The 19,738-nt window shown below is 34.3% G+C and overlaps 1 protein-coding gene across 4 annotated transcripts in view; it reads right to left on the bottom strand.

Moving 5' to 3' along the window:
- The window catches only part of PHLDB2 (pleckstrin homology like domain family B member 2), a 138,835-nt gene that overhangs the window by 81,964 nt on the left and 37,133 nt on the right, over positions 1–19,738 (bottom strand). For all 4 annotated transcript variants that reach the window (XM_051985267.1, XM_051985269.1, XM_051985268.1 and 1 more), the window contains exons 3-5: positions 14,145–14,528; positions 2,249–2,392; positions 419–556 (exon numbers count right to left, since the gene is read on the bottom strand). In XM_051985267.1, the coding sequence (XP_051841227.1) occupies positions 419–556; positions 2,249–2,392; positions 14,145–14,528 (666 nt within the window). The remainder of the gene's footprint in view (positions 1–418; positions 557–2,248; positions 2,393–14,144; positions 14,529–19,738) is intronic.

Genomic DNA, 19,738 nt, shown 5'->3' with positions numbered 1-19,738 from the left:
AAAAAATACCAACAATAGAGAATTACACTAAACAATACATCTACTATTTGGAACCAAAGAAATAAAGGAGTTAATTGTTCTAAAGAGACAACATGATTGTTATGTGCACCAGCTAGTAAAACCTCTTTGTCTCTGACCTGGATAGATGAATAACTCACTCAAATTGTACCTTCACTTCATCATTTGACTTAATCCATCCCATATTATCCCTTTGGTCTAGAGTACTGCCATTATAAGAATGTGACCAGTAATGGAAATCAAGAGGTAATGCATCCACTGTTAACATCTTAGTGAATTAAAAAAAAAATTGAAATGTCAAGTTTAATAAAATACATATAAATATATCCATGAGACAAAAACTGCATTTGATCAGTAATAGAATCATTTAAGCTTTAGTTTGTTGTTGTTTTTTTTTTACCTTGGTCTTTTCCCCAACAATGTTCTTTTCAAGTTCTGCTATCTTTCTATTTAGATGATCCAATATCTCCTTTTCTTTCATAAGTTCAGCAGTTTCTGCTTTCTGTTCGCCATCCAGAAGGGCGCATTCCATATCCCCCTAACAACACAAAACATTTTCCAGAGTTAACTTTCAAGGTATAAGATCACAGACCTAGAGTTGGCAGATGTTATCTAGTTCAACCCCCCTCATTTTACATGATAAGAAAACTAAGGTCCAGGTAGGTGATCACTTGCCCAAAATCATATTAGTGGTAAGCATTAGATATGAATCCACATTCTAATCTCTAGAGTCAATGCTTTTTTATCTGTCCATTTACAACACCAAACCAAGAAAATCTTGATTTGAGACAGGTTGTTGTCTCAGCTATATAGTCAACTATATGGAAGTCTTGAGATCTGAACATAGTTTATGGAAGCTATTTTTTCTTTTACTTTACATTTCTTCTGCCTATTCTTTGGAACAGTGACCCTGAAATTTTTAATTTTAGGACTTTATTACACTCTAAAATTATTGAAAGCCACAAAGAGCATTTGTTTATGGGTGTTATATTTATTGATATTTATTATATTAGAAATTTTAAAATGGTAAAATTTAAAATACTAATTCATTTAAAATAACAATAACAAATTTATTATATTTTAACATAAACAACATTTTAAACAAAAAATGATCTTATTTTCCTAAAAAAATAGTAAGAAGTGATTTGTTTGACATATTTTGGGGAAATATTTTTAATATTTGGCTTTTGCATTCAATCCTTTGTGTTAAGTTGTTTTAGTCAGTCTATCAAGAAAATTCAGCTTTATACAGCTATATAAATTATTAAAAAAAGAAGACTATTTTAATAGAAAAAAATGCAATTTAAGACTATTATGAAAATAATTTTGACCTGGGGATCTCCTAAAAGGGTCTTAGAGATGCCCAGGGTTCGATGGCCATACTTTGAGAACAGCTATCTCAGAAGATGCTCATAGTATATTATATCAATTTCTTGTATCTAGGCTGAGCATCAGTTAATTTGAGAGCAGTTACATATATCTTGGCTCTCTTTGCTAAAGTCAAAGTGAAGATCGCACATAGCCTGGAATGAAAGTATAGGATTCCAAGCAATGACAAATGTAGGAATGCTTCTAGGGCTTGCCAGCAAAGACAAGTAAAAGTAAGACAAGTAAGTAACTTTATTCCCTTAGAAGTTATATATATAATTTATTAAGGAAAACTAAAATAAAAGTGGGTGTTTTAGCTAATGGACCCTATATGGTAATCTTATACTATACAAAAACAAGTTATTGTATAAACAGTGGTCCTCAAAAGGACCTGTCCAAAGAGTTTTTGTTTATGTGGGTTATAGTTATAGATATTGATCACATTACAAATAAAAACCAATTATGAATTTGTAGACTCTCTGAAAGGATTTCAGAGATTCTGAGGATGCTCTGGACCAGACTTTGAGAACCACTGATATAAAACGTATTTAAAAAATAAAAGCTTGACATCTTTGCCTCAATCTGATTCACTAAGACATCTGCACTCTTATTTTGTACTTAGTAGAGGCTCAATAAATGTGTACTGCTGATGGTATTGAGCTGGTGTCTTTATTTAGACATCATAATTTCACCATAATAAATAACAGCAAAATTTTAACTATTCCCCTCACTCCCCAGAAAAAGAAAAAATAAAGAAAGAAAGAAAGAAAGAAAGAAAGAAAGAAAGAAAGAAAGAAAGAAAGAAAGAAAGAAAAGAGAGAAGATGAGTAGAGGAAGAGAAATTAGTTCATGTGCCTCCTACCTCTCTGGAGGATTCATCCATCTGATCAGTGAGATCTTTAATCTTTTGTTCAAGTTCCTCAAGGTTATTTAGTATTACCATTCGGGCCTCTTCCATATGAGCCAACTCCTGACTTCTCTGCTCATCATTTCCACTTTCAGGTGTCTGTAATTAATTCATATGGAAAGAAATTAGTTAAAACTCAATGCAATGAGTCCCCCATTAATAAGAGGGCTGTGTTCCAAAAGTTCATTTTATTACTTTACAGCAGTTCAGGAATGAGGACACAGTTCATAATGTTTCAGTGGTGGCCAGATTCCCAATTAACCCACCAAAGTCTATTTAAAGTCATAGAATGTAAGGATTGGATCTTAGAGGTTGCCTGATATAATCTCTTCATTTTGCACATAAAGGGACCAAGGCCTAGGAATGTTAAGTGACAGCTAGTTGAAAGTCCAGGTCTAATATCCTGATTTCTCAACTCTCATCCCAAAGTTCTTTAGATCAGCAAGACATGCCTTGCAGCTTCAGAATTCCATGTTAATACAAGTGAAAAAGCCTTTTCTAAATATTCCGCTTGCATTTAGTGCTGCTCTATTAGGCTCTGTTAGCTAGGGCCATCACTGCCATCATGATCATTATCATCATTATTTCAATAATTGCAAAATTTCAAAGTACATAACATAGGTTAATATAGTTGTCTTCATGAATAAAATGTTTTTTTTTCCTCTGAAGGTAAACCAGAAGGACTAACCTCAGAATTCTTGATAGAGAAAGCCATTATTAATGATTTTTTTAAGTATTCAATGAATTTTTTTTCCTGTTAGACCACATTTCTAGTTAGACCAAACTAGACCTATAATTATTCCACAACTTAAAGACTCAGGGGTTATGAGAGGTTGAATGATTTGTCTAATAACACAACCATAATATAGGAGAACTATGATCTAAACTTAGCTTTTCCTGACTCAGAGATCAGCTTTTCATCTACTTTGGCATCTTGCCTCTCCTGAAATGTTTATTGTTCAAGAACTGGAATATTTGTTATTCTCCCAATTTAACATTCACTAAAAATAGTAAAATGAGAATCTTAATGAAAGTAACAATATGTTTTCCCTTTTTAATATCAATCAATAAATAATTATTAAGCTCCTATTATGTGTCAGGCACTTTGCTAAGTGCATTTGTTAAAGATGCAAAAAACATTCCCTGGCTTCAAGGAGCTTACAGTCTAATGGGGAGACAGCTTGCAAACAAACATATACAAAACAAACTATATACAGGGTAAATAGGAAATAATTAACAGAGGGAAGGCCTTAGAAGTAAGGGAGGTCAAGAAGGACTTCCTGTAGAAGGTGGGATTGATTTATTTATTTATATTTTTAGTTTTTAAATAATATATATTTTTTTACTCAACCCCATACATATAGGCATATAAAATAGGTATACAAATCAAACCTTTACTGCTCATAAATCATGATTCCCTGACCCCCACATTCAGTTATAACACCCTAGATGGAGGCACAACCCACAGTTTAAGAAGCTTTGCCCTTAATCATTAAGAAAAATGTAAATAGTACAAGGAGTAAAAGAATTCCGGTCAAAAATACAAACAGTTTACATTCATTTCCCAGTGTTCCTTCTCTGGGTGTAGCTGATTCTGCCCATCATTGATCAATTGGGACTGAATTAGATCTTCTCTTTGTTGAAGAAATCCACTTCCATCAGAATACATCCTCATACAGTATTGTTGTTGAAGTGTATAATGATCTCTTGGTTCTGTTCATTTCGCTCAGCATCAGTTCATGTAAGTATTTCCAAGCCTTTCTATATTCATACTGCTGGTCATTTCTTACAGAAAAATAATATTCCATAACATTCATATACCACAATTTACCCAACCATTCTCCAATTGATGGGCATCCATTCATTTTCCAGTTTCTAGCCACTACAAACAGGGCTGCCACAAACATTTTGGCACATGCAGATCCCTTTCCCTTCTTTAGCATCTCTTTGAGATATAAGCTCAGTAGTAACACTGCTGGATCAAAGGGTATGCACAGTTTGATAACTTTTGGGGCATAATTTTAAATTGCTCTCCAGAATGATTGGATTCGTTCACAACTCCACCAACAATGCATCAGTGTCCCAGTTTTCCCGCATCCCCTCCAACATTCATCATTATTTTTTCCTTCTATCTTAGCCAATCTGACAGGTGTATAGTGATATCTCAGAGTTGTCTTAATTTGCATTTCTCTGAACAATAGTCATTTGGAACACTCTTTCATATGAGTGAAAATTGTTTCAATTTCATCATCTGAAAATTGTCTGTTCATATCCTTTGACCATTTATCAATTAAAGAAGGCTTGATTTCTTATAAATTAGAGTCAATTCTCTACATATTTTGGAAATGAGGCCTTTATCAGAACCTTGAACTGCAAAAATATTTTCCCAGTTTGTTGCTTTCTTTCTAATCTTGTTTGCATTAGTTTTGTTTGTACAAAGGCTTTTTAATTTGATATAATCAAAATTTTCTATTTTGTGATCAATAATGATCTCTAGTTCTTCTTTGGTCACAAATTCCTTCCTTCTCCACAAGAATGAGAGGTAAACTATCCTATGCTCCTCTAATTATCTTGTTCTTTTTTTTTTTTATTAAATAACTTTTTATTGACAGAACCCATGCCAGGGTAGTTTACAACATTATCCCTTGCACTCTCTTCTGTTCTGATTTTTCCCCTCCCCCAGATGGCAAGTAGTCCTTTACATGTAAAATAAGTTACAGTATATCCTAGATACAATATATGTGTGCAAAACCGAACAGTTCTCTTGTTGCACAGGAAGAATTAGATTCAGAAGGTATAAATAACCCGGGAAGAAAAACAAAGATGCAAGCAGTTTATATTCATTTCCCAGTGTTCTTTCTTTGGGTGTAGCTGCTTCTGTCCATCCTTGATCAATTGAAACTGAATTAGCTCTCGTTATCGAAGAGATCCACTTCCATCAGAATACATCCTCAAACAGTATTGTTGTTGAGGTATATAATGATCTCCTGGTTCTGCTCATTTCACTTAGCATCAGTTCATGTAAGTCTCGCCAGTCCTCTCTGTATTCATCCTGCTGGCTATTTCTTACAGAACAATAATATTCCATAACAGTCATATACCACAATTTACTCAACCATTCTCCAATTGATGGGCATCCATTCATTTTCCAGCTTCTAGCCACTACAAACAGGGCTGCCACAAACATTTTGGCACATACAGGGCCCTTTCCTTTCTTTAGTATCTCTTTGGGGTATAAGCCCAGTAGAAACACTGCTGGATCAAAGGGTATACACAGTTTGATAACTTTGTGAGCACAGTTCCAAATTGCTTTCCAGAATGGCTGGATGTGTTCACAATTCCACCAACAATGTATCAGTGTCCCTGTTTTCCCACATCCCCTCCAACATTCCGCATTATCTTTCCCTGTCATTCTAGCCAATCTGACAGGTGTGTAGTGGTATCTCAGAGTTGTCTTACTTTGCATTTCTATGATCTCATTTTTTATGCCTAAATCATGGACCCATTTTGATCTTATCTTGGTGTACGGTTAAGTGTGGGTCCACGCCTAATTTCTGCCACACTAATTTCCAATTTTCCTAGTAGTTTTTGTCAAATAATGAATTCTTATCCCAAAAGTTGGGATCTTTGGGTTTGTCAAACACTAGATTGCTATAGTTATTGACTCTTTTGTCCTGTGAACCTAACCTATTCCACTGATCAACTAATTTATTTCTTAGCCAATACCAAATGGTTTTGGTGACTGCTACTTTAGTTTTAGTTCAGGTATAGCAAGGCCATAGAAGGTAGGATTTAAAGGAAGCAAGGGAGATCAGTAAGTAGAACAGAAGAGGGAGAACATCTAAGTAATGGGAGACAACCAAAGAAAATGCCCATTTGAGGGATGGAGCCTACAGCTGGAGACTAGTATCATTGGTTGGAAGAGTACATGTCCTGATAAATGTCAAAATATGTTTAGAAGAATTGTACATGTTTAACTTATATTGGAATGCTTGCTGTATAGGGGAGTGGCGGGGGGAAGGGATGGAGAAAAATTTGGAACACAAGGTTTTGCAAGGGTGAATGTTGAAAATTATCTTTACATGTATTTTGAAAATTAAAAGCTATTATTAAAATTTTTACAAAAAGGAAAAAAAAAGGAAGAGTACATGTGCAGAAGCAAGGTGAAAGAAGACTGGAAAGGTAAGAAAAGGCCAAGTTATACAGGGCTTTGAATGCCCAACACAGCATTCTGTAGAAATTAACATTAGTAGAAAGCCATTGGTGCTTATTTAGTCCTTATTAAGTGGTTGACATGCTTTAGACCTCAATTTTAGGAAAATCATTTTATTGTTCCTCCTCCCCTTCTCATTGTTTTCTTTCTTTTCTTTTTTTTTTGACATATTATATAATACATAGGAACTTGTTTTGTATATGTGAACTGAGCTAGGAATGTTTGCAAAATATTGTTTCTATGGGAAAATGGGAAAGAAAGGAATGCATGACCCAAGAAAAATCTGTGCCCCTACAGCTATACCAGCTGCTTGCCACCCAGTAAGAAGGGAACACAGTGCTGCTAGAAACATCCTTACCACAGCTGTGGAGTCCAATGGCCTCCCAGCAAGAAAGGAACACAGTGAGTTTGGCTTGGGAAATGTTTCTCTCTTTCTGAAATTCCATGAGGAGCCCATTCTTGCTGTTAACATGATACAGACCAGTTATTTATCTAATAGTTTATGTTTATATGATCTATTAAAATTTATTTATTGCAAAAGACTTTCCTGACAATCTTATGTCTATAGTGTAGGTATTACTATCCCTACATTTTTTTAAATTGGACCTGTTTCATTTGGAGTCCTGGTAAGAAATATACTCTATTAACTTGGCAACTTCTGAGTCTTAGAGAGCTGCCTAGGGCATTTATACTTTAAGTGACTTGTTTAAGGTACACAGTCAGTAAGAATCATGTTGGCATTTGCACCTAGGCCTACCTGACTCATGACAATTCTCTAATCATTATAACAAGTTAACTCCATTCCTTTTTACAGGAAGAACAAGGAAATTGACTAAAGAAGACCTAGTTTTTTCAACATAGATATGTCTGAAGTAGTTATAATTAATAGGATGTTCTCATAGGCATAGAACAAAGCAGGTCCTGGATGGATGGCATGCTGCTAATATTTATATATAGGAAAAATTCTCACTCAAGGTAATATCAAAAATTCTAACAGATGTAGAAATTGAAGACCAGGATGGTAAGCTAATTTGTTTAAGATTATGTAACCAGTAACTGCTGAAGTAAGCTAAGATCTTCTGGTACATGTCCATTGGCCCCCATGTCATATTAATGAAAGTTTACCTAAAGCAAGGAATGCCTAAATTTGTGTGTGTGTGTGTGTGTGTGTGTGTGTGTAAATAAATTATTTTTCTACTCTTATTTTTCTTTCACTATTCCTAGGGAAAAAATTTTAATGTAAAAAATTCAGGTACTATACTATGCTTAAATTTTAATTTTAATATATTAAATCATAGATAGTCTATATAAAGACTATAAGCTCCATAAAGTCAGGGCCTGCATCTTTTTAAAATTTTGCATTTCTTTCAACACTTATGCTTATATAGAGTAGAAGGATATTGCTGTAATAAGTGACAAGGCTAGAAGGAGAAACATATATTTCCCAGTACCTAAACCATTGTTATGAAAAACAAAACAACCATACATTAGATAATTCTTAATTCAGAAATCTCCCCAAAGTTTTCTTTGTAAAGCCAGTGTCATTAGTCAAATGGCTAACATCTATTCCATGTATTTCCTACCCATTTTCAAGTTAGTCTATTAGTCTTTTTAAATATGAATTACTGCCTATATAATTTTAAAAATACAATGTAAGCTCTATTTTTTAAAATAAATTCTGATAACGGGACATAGTTTTACACTTCAAAAGCCCGAAGATCAAGAAGAGGCAGTTTGTCACAGTAATTAATTCTCAAGAATGCAGAATGACAAAAGTTTGGCATGCAAGATACTATACACACACACACTCTACATTGAAAGAGAAGCTGAATATATAATTACTAGATTTTGCCTGAGATGGATATCTTTCCCAATTCCCTTTTTTATATTTCATTCAAAGCATTAAAAGTACAATAAAATAAAATTAGCTTCTGTTTCAGTTTCCTTATCTGTAAAATGGGGATAATTATGGAACCTAATTCTTAGGGTTATTGTGAGGATCAAATGAGATAATACTTGTGAAACATTCTGCAAAACTTCAAGTATTATGTAAATAATGGTTATTGTTATTATGATTGAATATAAAACTAGCAGAACAACAACAACAATAACAAAAATCTCCCAGCTTTGCTCTCCAGTTGCCTCTTTTATTGCTATCTGAAATTCATTCACTTAACAATGAATGGCATTCCTAAATCACTGACAAGTAATCCTAGCAGGAAGGCCTCATTTAGTCCAGTATCCTGTTTGGTTAATGCTGACATTACATCTTAGATTTCAACTTCCAATGTGGATTAAAAATAGAATCTCTCACTTGTGGAAGTAAAATATTTCACATGCTTGCAAGCAACCTATAATATGACTAATTCTGCAGGTAGGTAATTTTAAGGAGTGGCAGAGTAGAAAATATAAAATGATTGGAATCTGAAAGCAACATACAAAATTTCATGTAATCGATTATTAAAATGGATCAAATTTAACAGTGGGTTAAATGATATAAATTCTATAAAAATGAACATTTTCCCCTAAAAGTAATTTACAAAGCAAAGTAAATTCTTTAAGGGGCAAGCCTATTCATTGGACTATCTCATTTAAAAATCACATATTATTATTATAAAAGAATTTTTTTAAATTACCTGCAAAAGGGGATTATTTATCAATGAACTTCTACTAAAACTAAAATTTTAAATGACATTTTACATTAATCAGAAAAACAATATGCAGAATGACAACAATGTAAATGAAAGAATTATAAAATATTGAAACAATGTTGTGAGATCAAAATGATTAATATTGGCCTTAAAAAAAAAATATGGGAAGGAAACCAAAGTTTTGCACCATCATTCCCTTCCATCCTTCTTTAAAGAAGTGAGAGACTAAGTATATGAATATTATAGAACATTATATGTGAAACATTTCAGTCAGATTTTTTCAATCTGTTGGTTTTGTTGAACTATTTCCTCCCACCTTTTTTTTTTTTTAATCCGTTGCTATAAAGGAGGCTTTCAGGACATATTTGGAAATGAAAATAATGTAAAAACAAAAGAATCTTTTCCATATAGAAAAAAGATCCAAATTTGAAGTCATTGTACCCAAATTTAAGTCTTATCTTTGGTTTTTAATTATCTGTGTTGCCTTGGACAAAGGACTTAATCTCTAAGCCTAAATTTCCTCACGTGTAAAGTGAGAAAGTTATTCTAGGTGTATTTGAATATCCCTTCAAACACTCAATGTATGAGTGTTATATATAGTTTTTTATATCGTGTTTTAAAACCACTAAATATTTTATATCCATTATCTCATTTAGTCATTACTTTTATTGGAAGAATTGAAGGTAAGAAGGCATCCCTTTCTACCAGTGGAAGAAAGAAAACTTTCAACATGACTGAAATTAAGATATTTTTATAGGGAGGAAATCAGATGATGTCTGTAATGGATGGAATGCCACTAACACAAAGAGATCATTTAATTATCATATAGATAAAAACAGATCTCTGTTATTTCTGAATTTTACAATATCTTCCATCTTAGGAGTAATTTAATCTCTATAGAAAAGTGCTAATTTTAGTTCTTTCCACATAACCCCCCTTTTTGAATTTTTTAAAGAAATTCTTTTAGCCACAAATAATAGATTCTTTCCACAGAAGACAGAAAACTTTTTCAAAGAGAAGTTGAATCTCAGTTTCTACACGTCCTTTAGCTTAAGAAAGCAGAATCAAAGAGGGTCAGTTACTAAATAATCGAATTTCCAAGGACATTTGTATTTTCAAAATTTTGGCTCAAATTCTCTATATAGTTAAAGCAGCTTGTTTTTTTTTCCACAAACTCCAAATGCTATTATTAAAAAGCTATGTATTTTATCAAGCAAGGATTAGAACATTTAAAAAAAAACACTTAACAAGGAACAAATTATTCCCATGGCTAAACAAGTCATTCAGAGTCCAGTTTTTGTTTTCCCAAGAGTCTACTACCTTCAGGTGACTTCTCTTTCAAAGTGACACATAGCCAAGATCTTTTTTTTTTTTTTTTGACTGAGGCAATTAGGATTAAGTGACTTGCCCAGAGTCACTAGCTAGGAAGTGTTAAGTGTCTGAGACCAGATTTGAATTCAGGTCCTCCTGACTTCAGGGCTGGTGCTCTATCTACTGCACCACCTAGCTGCTCCTGAAGATCTTTTTTTAATAAAGGCAACAAAGAGCAGAATGGTCTTCAGAACTGATCAACTTGTAACTTGTGTCAGTAACAACAGGATTTCTGCATTCTTTCCTATTCCATTTTCTAAAAAAGAGGCACTTTGGTATAGAGATATTGCTGTAAAACTACATCCATAACATTCCAAATAAGAAAATTACATTAATGGGCGACATTTGCTAGACTTTATTCAGTTGATATTATAAGTATTCTGATCTGAACTTTATCCAGAAAGGAACCTATTGATAAAGATATTTCCCAGAGAAAATATAGAAATAATCATTTGGGCAAATGACACTGAATGTTTAGCCACCTTTTCCAGTGTGGTTTATTTATATCTTCTTTCAAATTCTCTGATACACTAGTGGAGGTGGAGTGTAGGGTGAGAGTCAAAATATTGCAGATTCTCCTTCAGCTATCATCATTGGTTGTTCCCTGAAACACCCTAAAGTCCAAATTCCTCAATCAATTCAACTACTATGGTTGCTCCTATATTTCACCTCAGCTATACACAGGCAACATTACACTCTTGATTATACGCCAGTGTTCCATTTCCAAGATTAAAATCTCTGAAATTCCTTTACCTAATTATAACCTATGATTCTTTCTCTATTTCTGCTTTATTTCTCCTAAATCTACCTGCACCTACAAGTCCTAAATTTCTCCACTGAAGTCATTTTTAAACTTTCCTCTCTTAACAGCCTTAACCCTTAATTAACCAATTCAACTTTACACTATTTTCAATTCTGCAATTCCTTGGCTCAGTGTCCTATCATCAGCCATTCCTTGCTGAATTCCAAACTTAGATTACTCTCACTGTTCATCTCTTCTCCTGTTATTCAGTCCATAAAAGAGCTGGACAAAGTTAAGAAACCATGTTGTCTGGGGCTCCTTTCACACAACCTATTACACTAGTTTCTTAATTGTTGTTCCTGTCACAAGCTTCTTCTCACTCCAATTTAAGTTTCCCAAAAGAATGCTCCTAGGATTTAGTACTTTGTTACTCCCCTTCTCAATAAACTTTAGTTACTTCCTATTGCCACTAGGATTATAACCTCCTGTATGTCACATAAATATTTGGTCACAACCTGTCTCCAATCTATTTTTCTTGCCTTATTACACATCACTCCCTTTCAGACTCATTGTGGTCAAATAAACTAGATTTCTTACTACTCTTCATTTATAACCTTCCACCTCCAATCTTCATGCCTTTGTATTGGTTACCCAGTCTTCTAGAAAGACATTTTCTCTTTCTCTCCACTTTCCCTCTTAGGAGAATCTTAGGAGAAAAAGTACCATCTTTTCCAGAAAGCTTTTCAGCTCCCCTGTCACCCTTTCTATTTGTGCCTTTTTCTAAATTATCTCGTATCTATTTTGTACATATACACATATGTTATTCCTTCTGAAAGGCAATAACTTTTTTAGGAAGGTGCCTGTCATATAATCAGGGCTTAGGAAATGTTTGTTGATTGATCACTAACAATAATTGTTTTGAACATGTTTATTATATAAAGAAAATCTCATTAGAATTGTGTAATTGGATTTTAAAATATAAATATAGGACATTTTCAATTAAGAAAGAACAATAAAAAATATATAGTGAAATTCAAACGAAGAATTACAGTAAAGCAGAAAGACTGAAGGTACCACATCCTATGTGACAGGTAATGAGAAGAGTGACAATTTCTTTTCCTTATTCATCTTAATGATTACATTTCCAATACATTTCCAATGAATCCAATCGTTTTGCAGCTGACTCCTAAATCTACATATCTCATCCTCATCTTTCTCCTGAGTGCCAGTTTATATCTCCAACTGTCTGCTTAACATCTTCCTTTGGATGTTATATAGTTATCTCAAATTCTATATATCCAAAACCAAAATTAATTACTTTTCCCTCTAAACCCATCCTCTTCCCCTTAACTTTCATATTTCTGGGGAGAGAAGCACTATTTTTTTTAATAGTCTAGGTTGAAACTTAGCTTTAATTTTCATTCTTTCTTGCTTTCTATAGCCAATCAGTTGCCAAGTCTCTGAGGTGTAGGAGGTGTTCAGGACCTCTAGTGTGATGGTGACCAAGCCCTTTCCAAGGTAGCTTTCCATTTTTGGTGTCTACCTGAGCCACCTAACTCACCTGAAGGGTCTCAAACCCTACAGTGAGTTAGGGATATCTACCAAGTAAAGACTTGCCTTAGTGGAATAGACAGATGAGAACAATTTGTTCCAATGGTCATGAAGGCAGATGAAGCAAGTGTTGTGGAGCAATTGGAGTTTGATTAGACATCAAAACACAAAAATCACCCACTTCATCTTAAGTCATCTTGACTCTATTCTGCCATTGAATAGTGGTGGCTATAGAAGAGAGTGAGGCTGATAACTCCGTATTACTCTGCCTCACTTAAATCCAATTTACTTAAGAATAAAAAGACATCACCATGCCAATCCCATTTTTACAACAGCTTCTACATCTGTCCTCTTCCCTATACTCACAAAGACCCTCACACTTGGACCTTCTCTGTCCCTTCTCTGGACTACTGCAATAGCTTCATAATGGTTCACTCTATCTCCAAGCTCTCCCCTTTATAATCTATTCACTATATAACTCCTCATCTGAACTGTCATTCCTGTGCACAAATTTTCCTATTGTTCCAAGGATACAACACAAAACCCTTTGTTTGGCATTTAAAATCATTCCCAATCTGACTCTGATCTTTCTAGACTGATTATATATTAATTCCCTCTGTGCTTATTATTATTTTCCATACACAATATTCTATCTCCTTCTACCTTCACATCCACACTTTGTCTACGCGTGTAATACCTTTTCAGCTCCACATCTTGGAGCCCTTAATTTGGCTTAGCTTAACTCAAGAACCACTTCCTACAAGAAGCTATTAGTACTCTCCTTGCACTCACTCCAACATTGCTTTGTATTTATTTTGAATAATTTTCAATTTACTTGTCTGTATACATGTTCTTTCCCCTACCAAAATGTGAGCTCTTTTGTAAGACAAGGACTGTTCTGTTTTTGTCTTTGTATCTCCAGTGCCCTTTCCATCCGCCCTCACTCCTTACTTTATACAGTGTGTGATACTTTGTATGTGCTTGTTAAATTAAATTGTATCCTAAGTCACTTTCTCAGATTGGATGTAAGTAATTTCTACAGAGTTGTGACTTTTCGGTAATGCAAAAGGGCATCCAGTTAAGAGATGCTACATATGTAAAATGCTCAATGACATTAGAAATTTCCATACATTTTCAACTTCACTTAAGAAATTCTCAGAATACTATATATTAATCCAGACAGAATACCTACTGAAGTTGGTTGAATCCTCATATTTCACTAAAAAAAAAGACTTAAAAATTAAAATCAGGAAGTCCAAAAGCTTCTAAGTTAATGTATGAGGCAAAAATAATGTGGTTTTTTTCCCACTCCAATAGTATTACCTTTGGTACGATACTTAGATAGGTAGACTCACTGGAAGCCTTCAGTAAGAGAGAAGAAGATAATGGGGGAGTTTTGCTGTGGTCACTGAAGGAGTCGTCATTTCTGAAATTCCTTGTGGAAGGTAAGCTGGCAGCATTCTGGCTGAGGCTACTGAACCCTGACAACTCTGAATCAGTAATGGAGGCTTTCCGGTGGCACCTGTATCTTGTTTCTGGAAATAACAGGGCCTCCTCAAACACAGACTCCTCATCAGAAAGCTGCAACTTCTCAAGCTCTTTGTTAATCTTCTGAACATCAGCAACAGTGGTCATAGCAATCGAACTACTGTCAGGCTTAGTATATTCTGCACAGAGGCTAAGTATTGTTTCCAGACGCTGTCTCTCCTGGTGTAGAAAGAGAGTGAAAAGGGAGATCAGTGAGTTTTTCCAAGATAAAACAATCTTCAGATAAAATAATCCCACATCATATGCTGAATGCTTTCATAATTACTCTTCAGTGGCTACATTTGCTAATCAAAGCATGAAAGAGCTTAAATAGAAAAATTGATCTGTAGGTAAAATAGATGGATAAACTTGGATAACTATAATAGATAGGGACTAGGTAGATGATAGATCAAGCATAAGAGATAGCTAGAAAAGATAAGAATGATAGGTATAGCGATAAGATAAATGACAAGATAGATGATAAATCAGATAGATATATAGATGATAGGGATAGATGGAGGAGGTATATAGAGATGATAGGTAGATAGATAGGTAGATTCCAACTAACCTTTCTCTTCACACTTCAATTCTGACATTAATATCCTTTTGTATGAACAACATTACCATGCCTAAACACAAATTAACTCAATGGATATTCTCTTAACTGATTAGTATAGCTTAAGCATTTTTAGTTTCTCTTCTCTTTTCCTCAATCTCTACTCCTCTCACAACTCCAGAAACATCTGGCTCGCTCAGGAAGTAGTTTCATAACATTTAGGCTTCATGTTATGCTCTGCATTGCTACAGAAATAGTCATGTTGTTTGTCACTCACGAAAAGAGACTCTAAGAACTTGTCAATTCTAACGTGGGAATCACTTCTTTTCAAATTATTCTTGTTTCAAAAAACTTCAGACCTTTCCAAGATACTTTGTTTCTTGAAATAAAAGTTACTTCATTATGGTGAATTAAGAGAAATCAAAGTAACTCTGGTGTTCTAAATATTGGATGACAATTTATACCATGTCTAAACTAACCAAAATGGAGAAAACAGAATCATCTAAGGCAATAAGTTATTAGGAATGATGAGTAATCTATTTTATTTTATTTTTAATTAATAGTATTTTGTTCTTTCTAATCACATGTATCATTCCCAGCATTCATTTTTATGTTTTTAAATTTCAATTTTTTCTCTTTCCTTCTCTCTCTTCATCCCTCCCCAAGACAGCAACAATTCTGATATATGTTATACATATACAACCATATTAAACATAGAGTAATCTATTTTAGAGAAATCAATGGGCATACAAAGTGGTCACTATGTCATATATAACCTATGGTTACCTGAAAAGTGGTTATTTTTCGCTGTTTTATACATTTTGTTTGGGATTCCTAGACAAAATTATGATTTAATTTTAAGAAAACAAAAGTGCATTTTTGTGACAAATGAGGGATATCATACTTTTCAAGAAACACTTATTATAATCCAGGAAAGAATCAGTGTAGGAAAAAAATTCACCTTGATAGCTTCAATCTCTGCATTAATTCCAAGGTAAATAAGCAAATATTTAGCCAGACTCGTCTACTACTACTATTACCCCTATCACCACCACCATCACCACCACCACCATTACCACCACCACCACCACCACTATCCCCATCACACCATCACTACCATCATCACCATCACCACCACCACTTTTTTTTTTCTTGTTTCCAGCCTGGGTTGGTTGTTATCTTTTCTGTATGATAGAAAAACAAAACAAACAAACCCTCTGGAGGTCTGCCTACTCAACAGAGCAACCAAACCACAAATGAACACTACTCTGCTTAGTTTTCAAACATCAACTGACAACTAAATCAGACTAACACAATTTAACAGTTATGTTGGCAGCAAATAGCAAAGGCAAGTGTAAGTTTCCTACCCTTACCCTTACCCCAATTAAATCACATAAAATCAATAATTGCACATGCAAATCCAATTAAAGAATATTTGACTTTCCATATCTCCCTAAAAGACAAAATACAATAATGGATCAAAAGAAATGTTCAGACAAATCACTGTGACTGCCCACCTCCCTTTTACTCCCCGAATTTCTTCAATACTTGATCTCTCTCTTCATAGTCTGTTCCCATGGCAACAGAGAACCCCTGTTTCTAAGCTTCTGTACCTAATACATGCAGCAACACCACTGCTTATGTATCTCTGCAGCTGCTGTCCCTGCTCCAGCTAATGCTAAGTCCAACCCACCTCAGCTTTATAGGGGAGGAGAGAGGGAGGGAAAGGAGACCAGAACAGCAGGTTGACAGTAAGCTGTCATAAGAAAAAAAAAAAAACTATGTGGAAATATATACATTATATTGATTATCCAAGTAAAAAGAAGTTCATGTGGTGAGAAGTAGGAGGATGCACATCAAGCTGTAGAAGCGAAAGTCCCTACTAAAAACACCATTCCTAGCACCTGTTCTGCAGTCTAGAATATCTGCACAAAACTTCTTTTCTCTAATTCAAGTTAGATCAAAATGGACTTGAAGTCAGGAAGACTTAGATTCAAATTCTGCTTCTGATATTTATTAAATATTTATTAAATTTATGAGGTACTGAGCAAACAGTTTCTTTGAGCCTCCAGTTTCCTTCATTGTAAAATGGGAATAATACCTGTAGTACCTATCTTGAAACATTGCTATGAGGCTCAGATAGTATGAAAAAAGCATTTGGCAACTTATTAAATATTATAAATTTCAATTATTGGTGGTGCAATGGAGTTCAAACACTGCCTCAGACACAAACTGTGTGACCCTGGTCAGGTCACTTAACTCTACCTCAGTTTCCTCATCTCTAAAATGAGCTGGAGTACTCTGATTTCTTTGCCAAGAAAAATTCCAAATGGAAACACAAAGAGTCACAACTGAAATGACTCAACAACTAAAAGATATTTAAAACAGCCTTTTTCATCACATTTTAGGGCTCGTGGCATGCCAAAATTGGCAGTGGAAATGTTGGACAACCTGAAAGCCACTAATTTTTAATCTAAAAGAATATACTGATATACTTGATAAATGCACAAGAACTTCTGTACAACCCAGGATACATATTTCCTCCTACATCTCCTTCCTAAAATAGTTTCTGTTGAAGCCAGTGATATTGCTTAAGTCACCAGGGAATAAGCGATCTCAGTGTTAAGAGGAATGCTATTTCAGCCTGTGAAACACAGTATTCAAAGGCCTAAGCACAGGAAGTTTGGTCTACTGGTATGTGCTGCTCTCTATTCTTATCACTCCATTCTCAGCCAATTTATCCAAGTCTGAATCAGATGCACAATGCAGGAAGGCTGCCCACAAATTAAAGAAATATATATCCATACAGCGCCAAGTCATATGAGTCCTCTACAATCTGCTCCAAAAACAAATAAATCAATGCGCTGAAGTACATCAGAGCTAACAGAGGTCTGTGTAACAAAGGAACCTTTTAAGGAAAACCCAGAACAGTTAGAAAAAACCTAGCCCAAGCAATGTCTTTTCTCAACTCTTTTTACTCTGGCCTATGACTGTTCTACCCTGCCCCTCACCCCCACCCTACAATGCACCAAGTTAATTCCTTTCATCCCCCATCATCTAAAACTAATCTTCTCCTTGGCTCTGTCCCAGGGGACATTTATCAGCTCTCTGGAATGCCCAGACTCCACCTATCCAAATCCCATCTAACCAAGTCTTGGTTAAAGTCCTGTTTCCTGACTACTATTGTTCTCACTGGATCCTCCCTCTCTTCTGAATTCTTATGCCATTATAAACATATGCCTCAAGAATATAAAAGGCACAATTCTAATGTATCACAAATTTGGCATAAAATTAACATCATAGCTTTAAAAGCATTGTTATTATTCAGTTGTGTCCAGCTCTATGTTACCCCATGAACTACTGCCCATGGGGTTTTCTTGGCAAAGATTCTAAAGTAGTTTGCCATTTCTTTTCTAGTTCATTTTGCAAATGAGGAAATGAAGGTAAATGAGGTTGTGTCAAAGGGAGTATTGAACTCAGATCTTCCTCACTCCAAACTCATGGATCATAGATCTATGATCCATTTCTTTTTAAAAAGCTATGTGTGCAAAGGCCCAATGTAAATTAATCTTAATTGGGTTTTCAGTCAGACTCTGTTACTAACTATATGACATTAGACAAGACTTCTCTAATTCAAAACATCCTCACCTAGAAATAAACTGGAATATATTATCTCTAACATCTCTTTCATCCCTAAAATGCTAAGATTTTATGTTTGCAGAGATATTTATTCTCTCCTCACTTTTACTTTTTTTTACATATCTTGTACTTTAATACATTGAAAGAGTTTATAAAGTATTGAAGGCCTCACTAAGAACTTTGGTGTTTTTGTTCGTTAATTTTTTTTTGCCTTTTCATCTTTCTCATTCTCTAAGTTCATTAGATTATAGAAACTTAGAGAATGAGGAAGATGAAAAAGCATCAGACTTGGCCATATCAAATAACATATCAAATAATCATAATAATAATCCTAATCTCCAAACTGCATTGAACAAAGAGCTTTGAAATACAGAAATGCAGTAGAAGAAATAAAAATTTGTAGGGCTAAAATAAAGAACATACCCTCTTTGTCAACTTTTACAAAGTCTACTCTGAGAGTTGTGCCAAGCATTCTTCAGCAACCCTCCTGAAGTTAGGCTTATATCCTGAGACTTTTATTCAACTCCAAAAGAAGTAGTTACATCCACCTGTGCAATGATCAGTGGAATATTAAATATAAAAGAACAGGAGACAGGAAGTTTTCCTAGGATATTGTTTAACTGAATCTCATTGAGCAGTATGAAAACAAAATAATAATTAATAATAAATAGCTTTTATTTATATAAAGCTATTAAGTTTTACAAGGTAGAAGTCATCCCTTCCACAATTTAGAAAACCCATGTAAAACTTTTTGGCCATCCCTGCATTCCAGAAAAGAAATCTATTTTTTTTTTTCCTTTTTCTTTTATAGGATGTTTATTGCGACTTATTGTAAAATCTGGGTTAAGTGTTTTTCTGAGTGGTCTGCTGGCATTTGTATATGGCCTGCAGCTTCTGCAAAACTCACCGCAAATTTCCATTTAATTTTTATGCCTACCTGTGATATATGAAAACCACTATGGGAAAGGTCACAATGTGGAAATAATAGCTGTATTATCTCATTTGATTCTCATAACCAACCTTGGGTTTGGAGAAAACTGAATCGAGGCAGAAAGGAGTACACTTTTTTTCTTAGTTGTACATGAAACTTATACAAAAACTGACTATATATTAGGGCATAAAGACCTCAAAATCAATAGTAAATACATTTTTTTTCAGATCATGATGCAATAAAAATTACATGCAATAAAAGGCC

Source organism: Antechinus flavipes, chromosome 3 (genome assembly GCF_016432865.1).
Source record: "Antechinus flavipes isolate AdamAnt ecotype Samford, QLD, Australia chromosome 3, AdamAnt_v2, whole genome shotgun sequence".
Lineage (NCBI taxonomy): Eukaryota > Metazoa > Chordata > Mammalia > Dasyuromorphia > Dasyuridae > Antechinus > Antechinus flavipes.
This window is presented reverse-complemented; position numbering and strand designations above follow the sequence as displayed.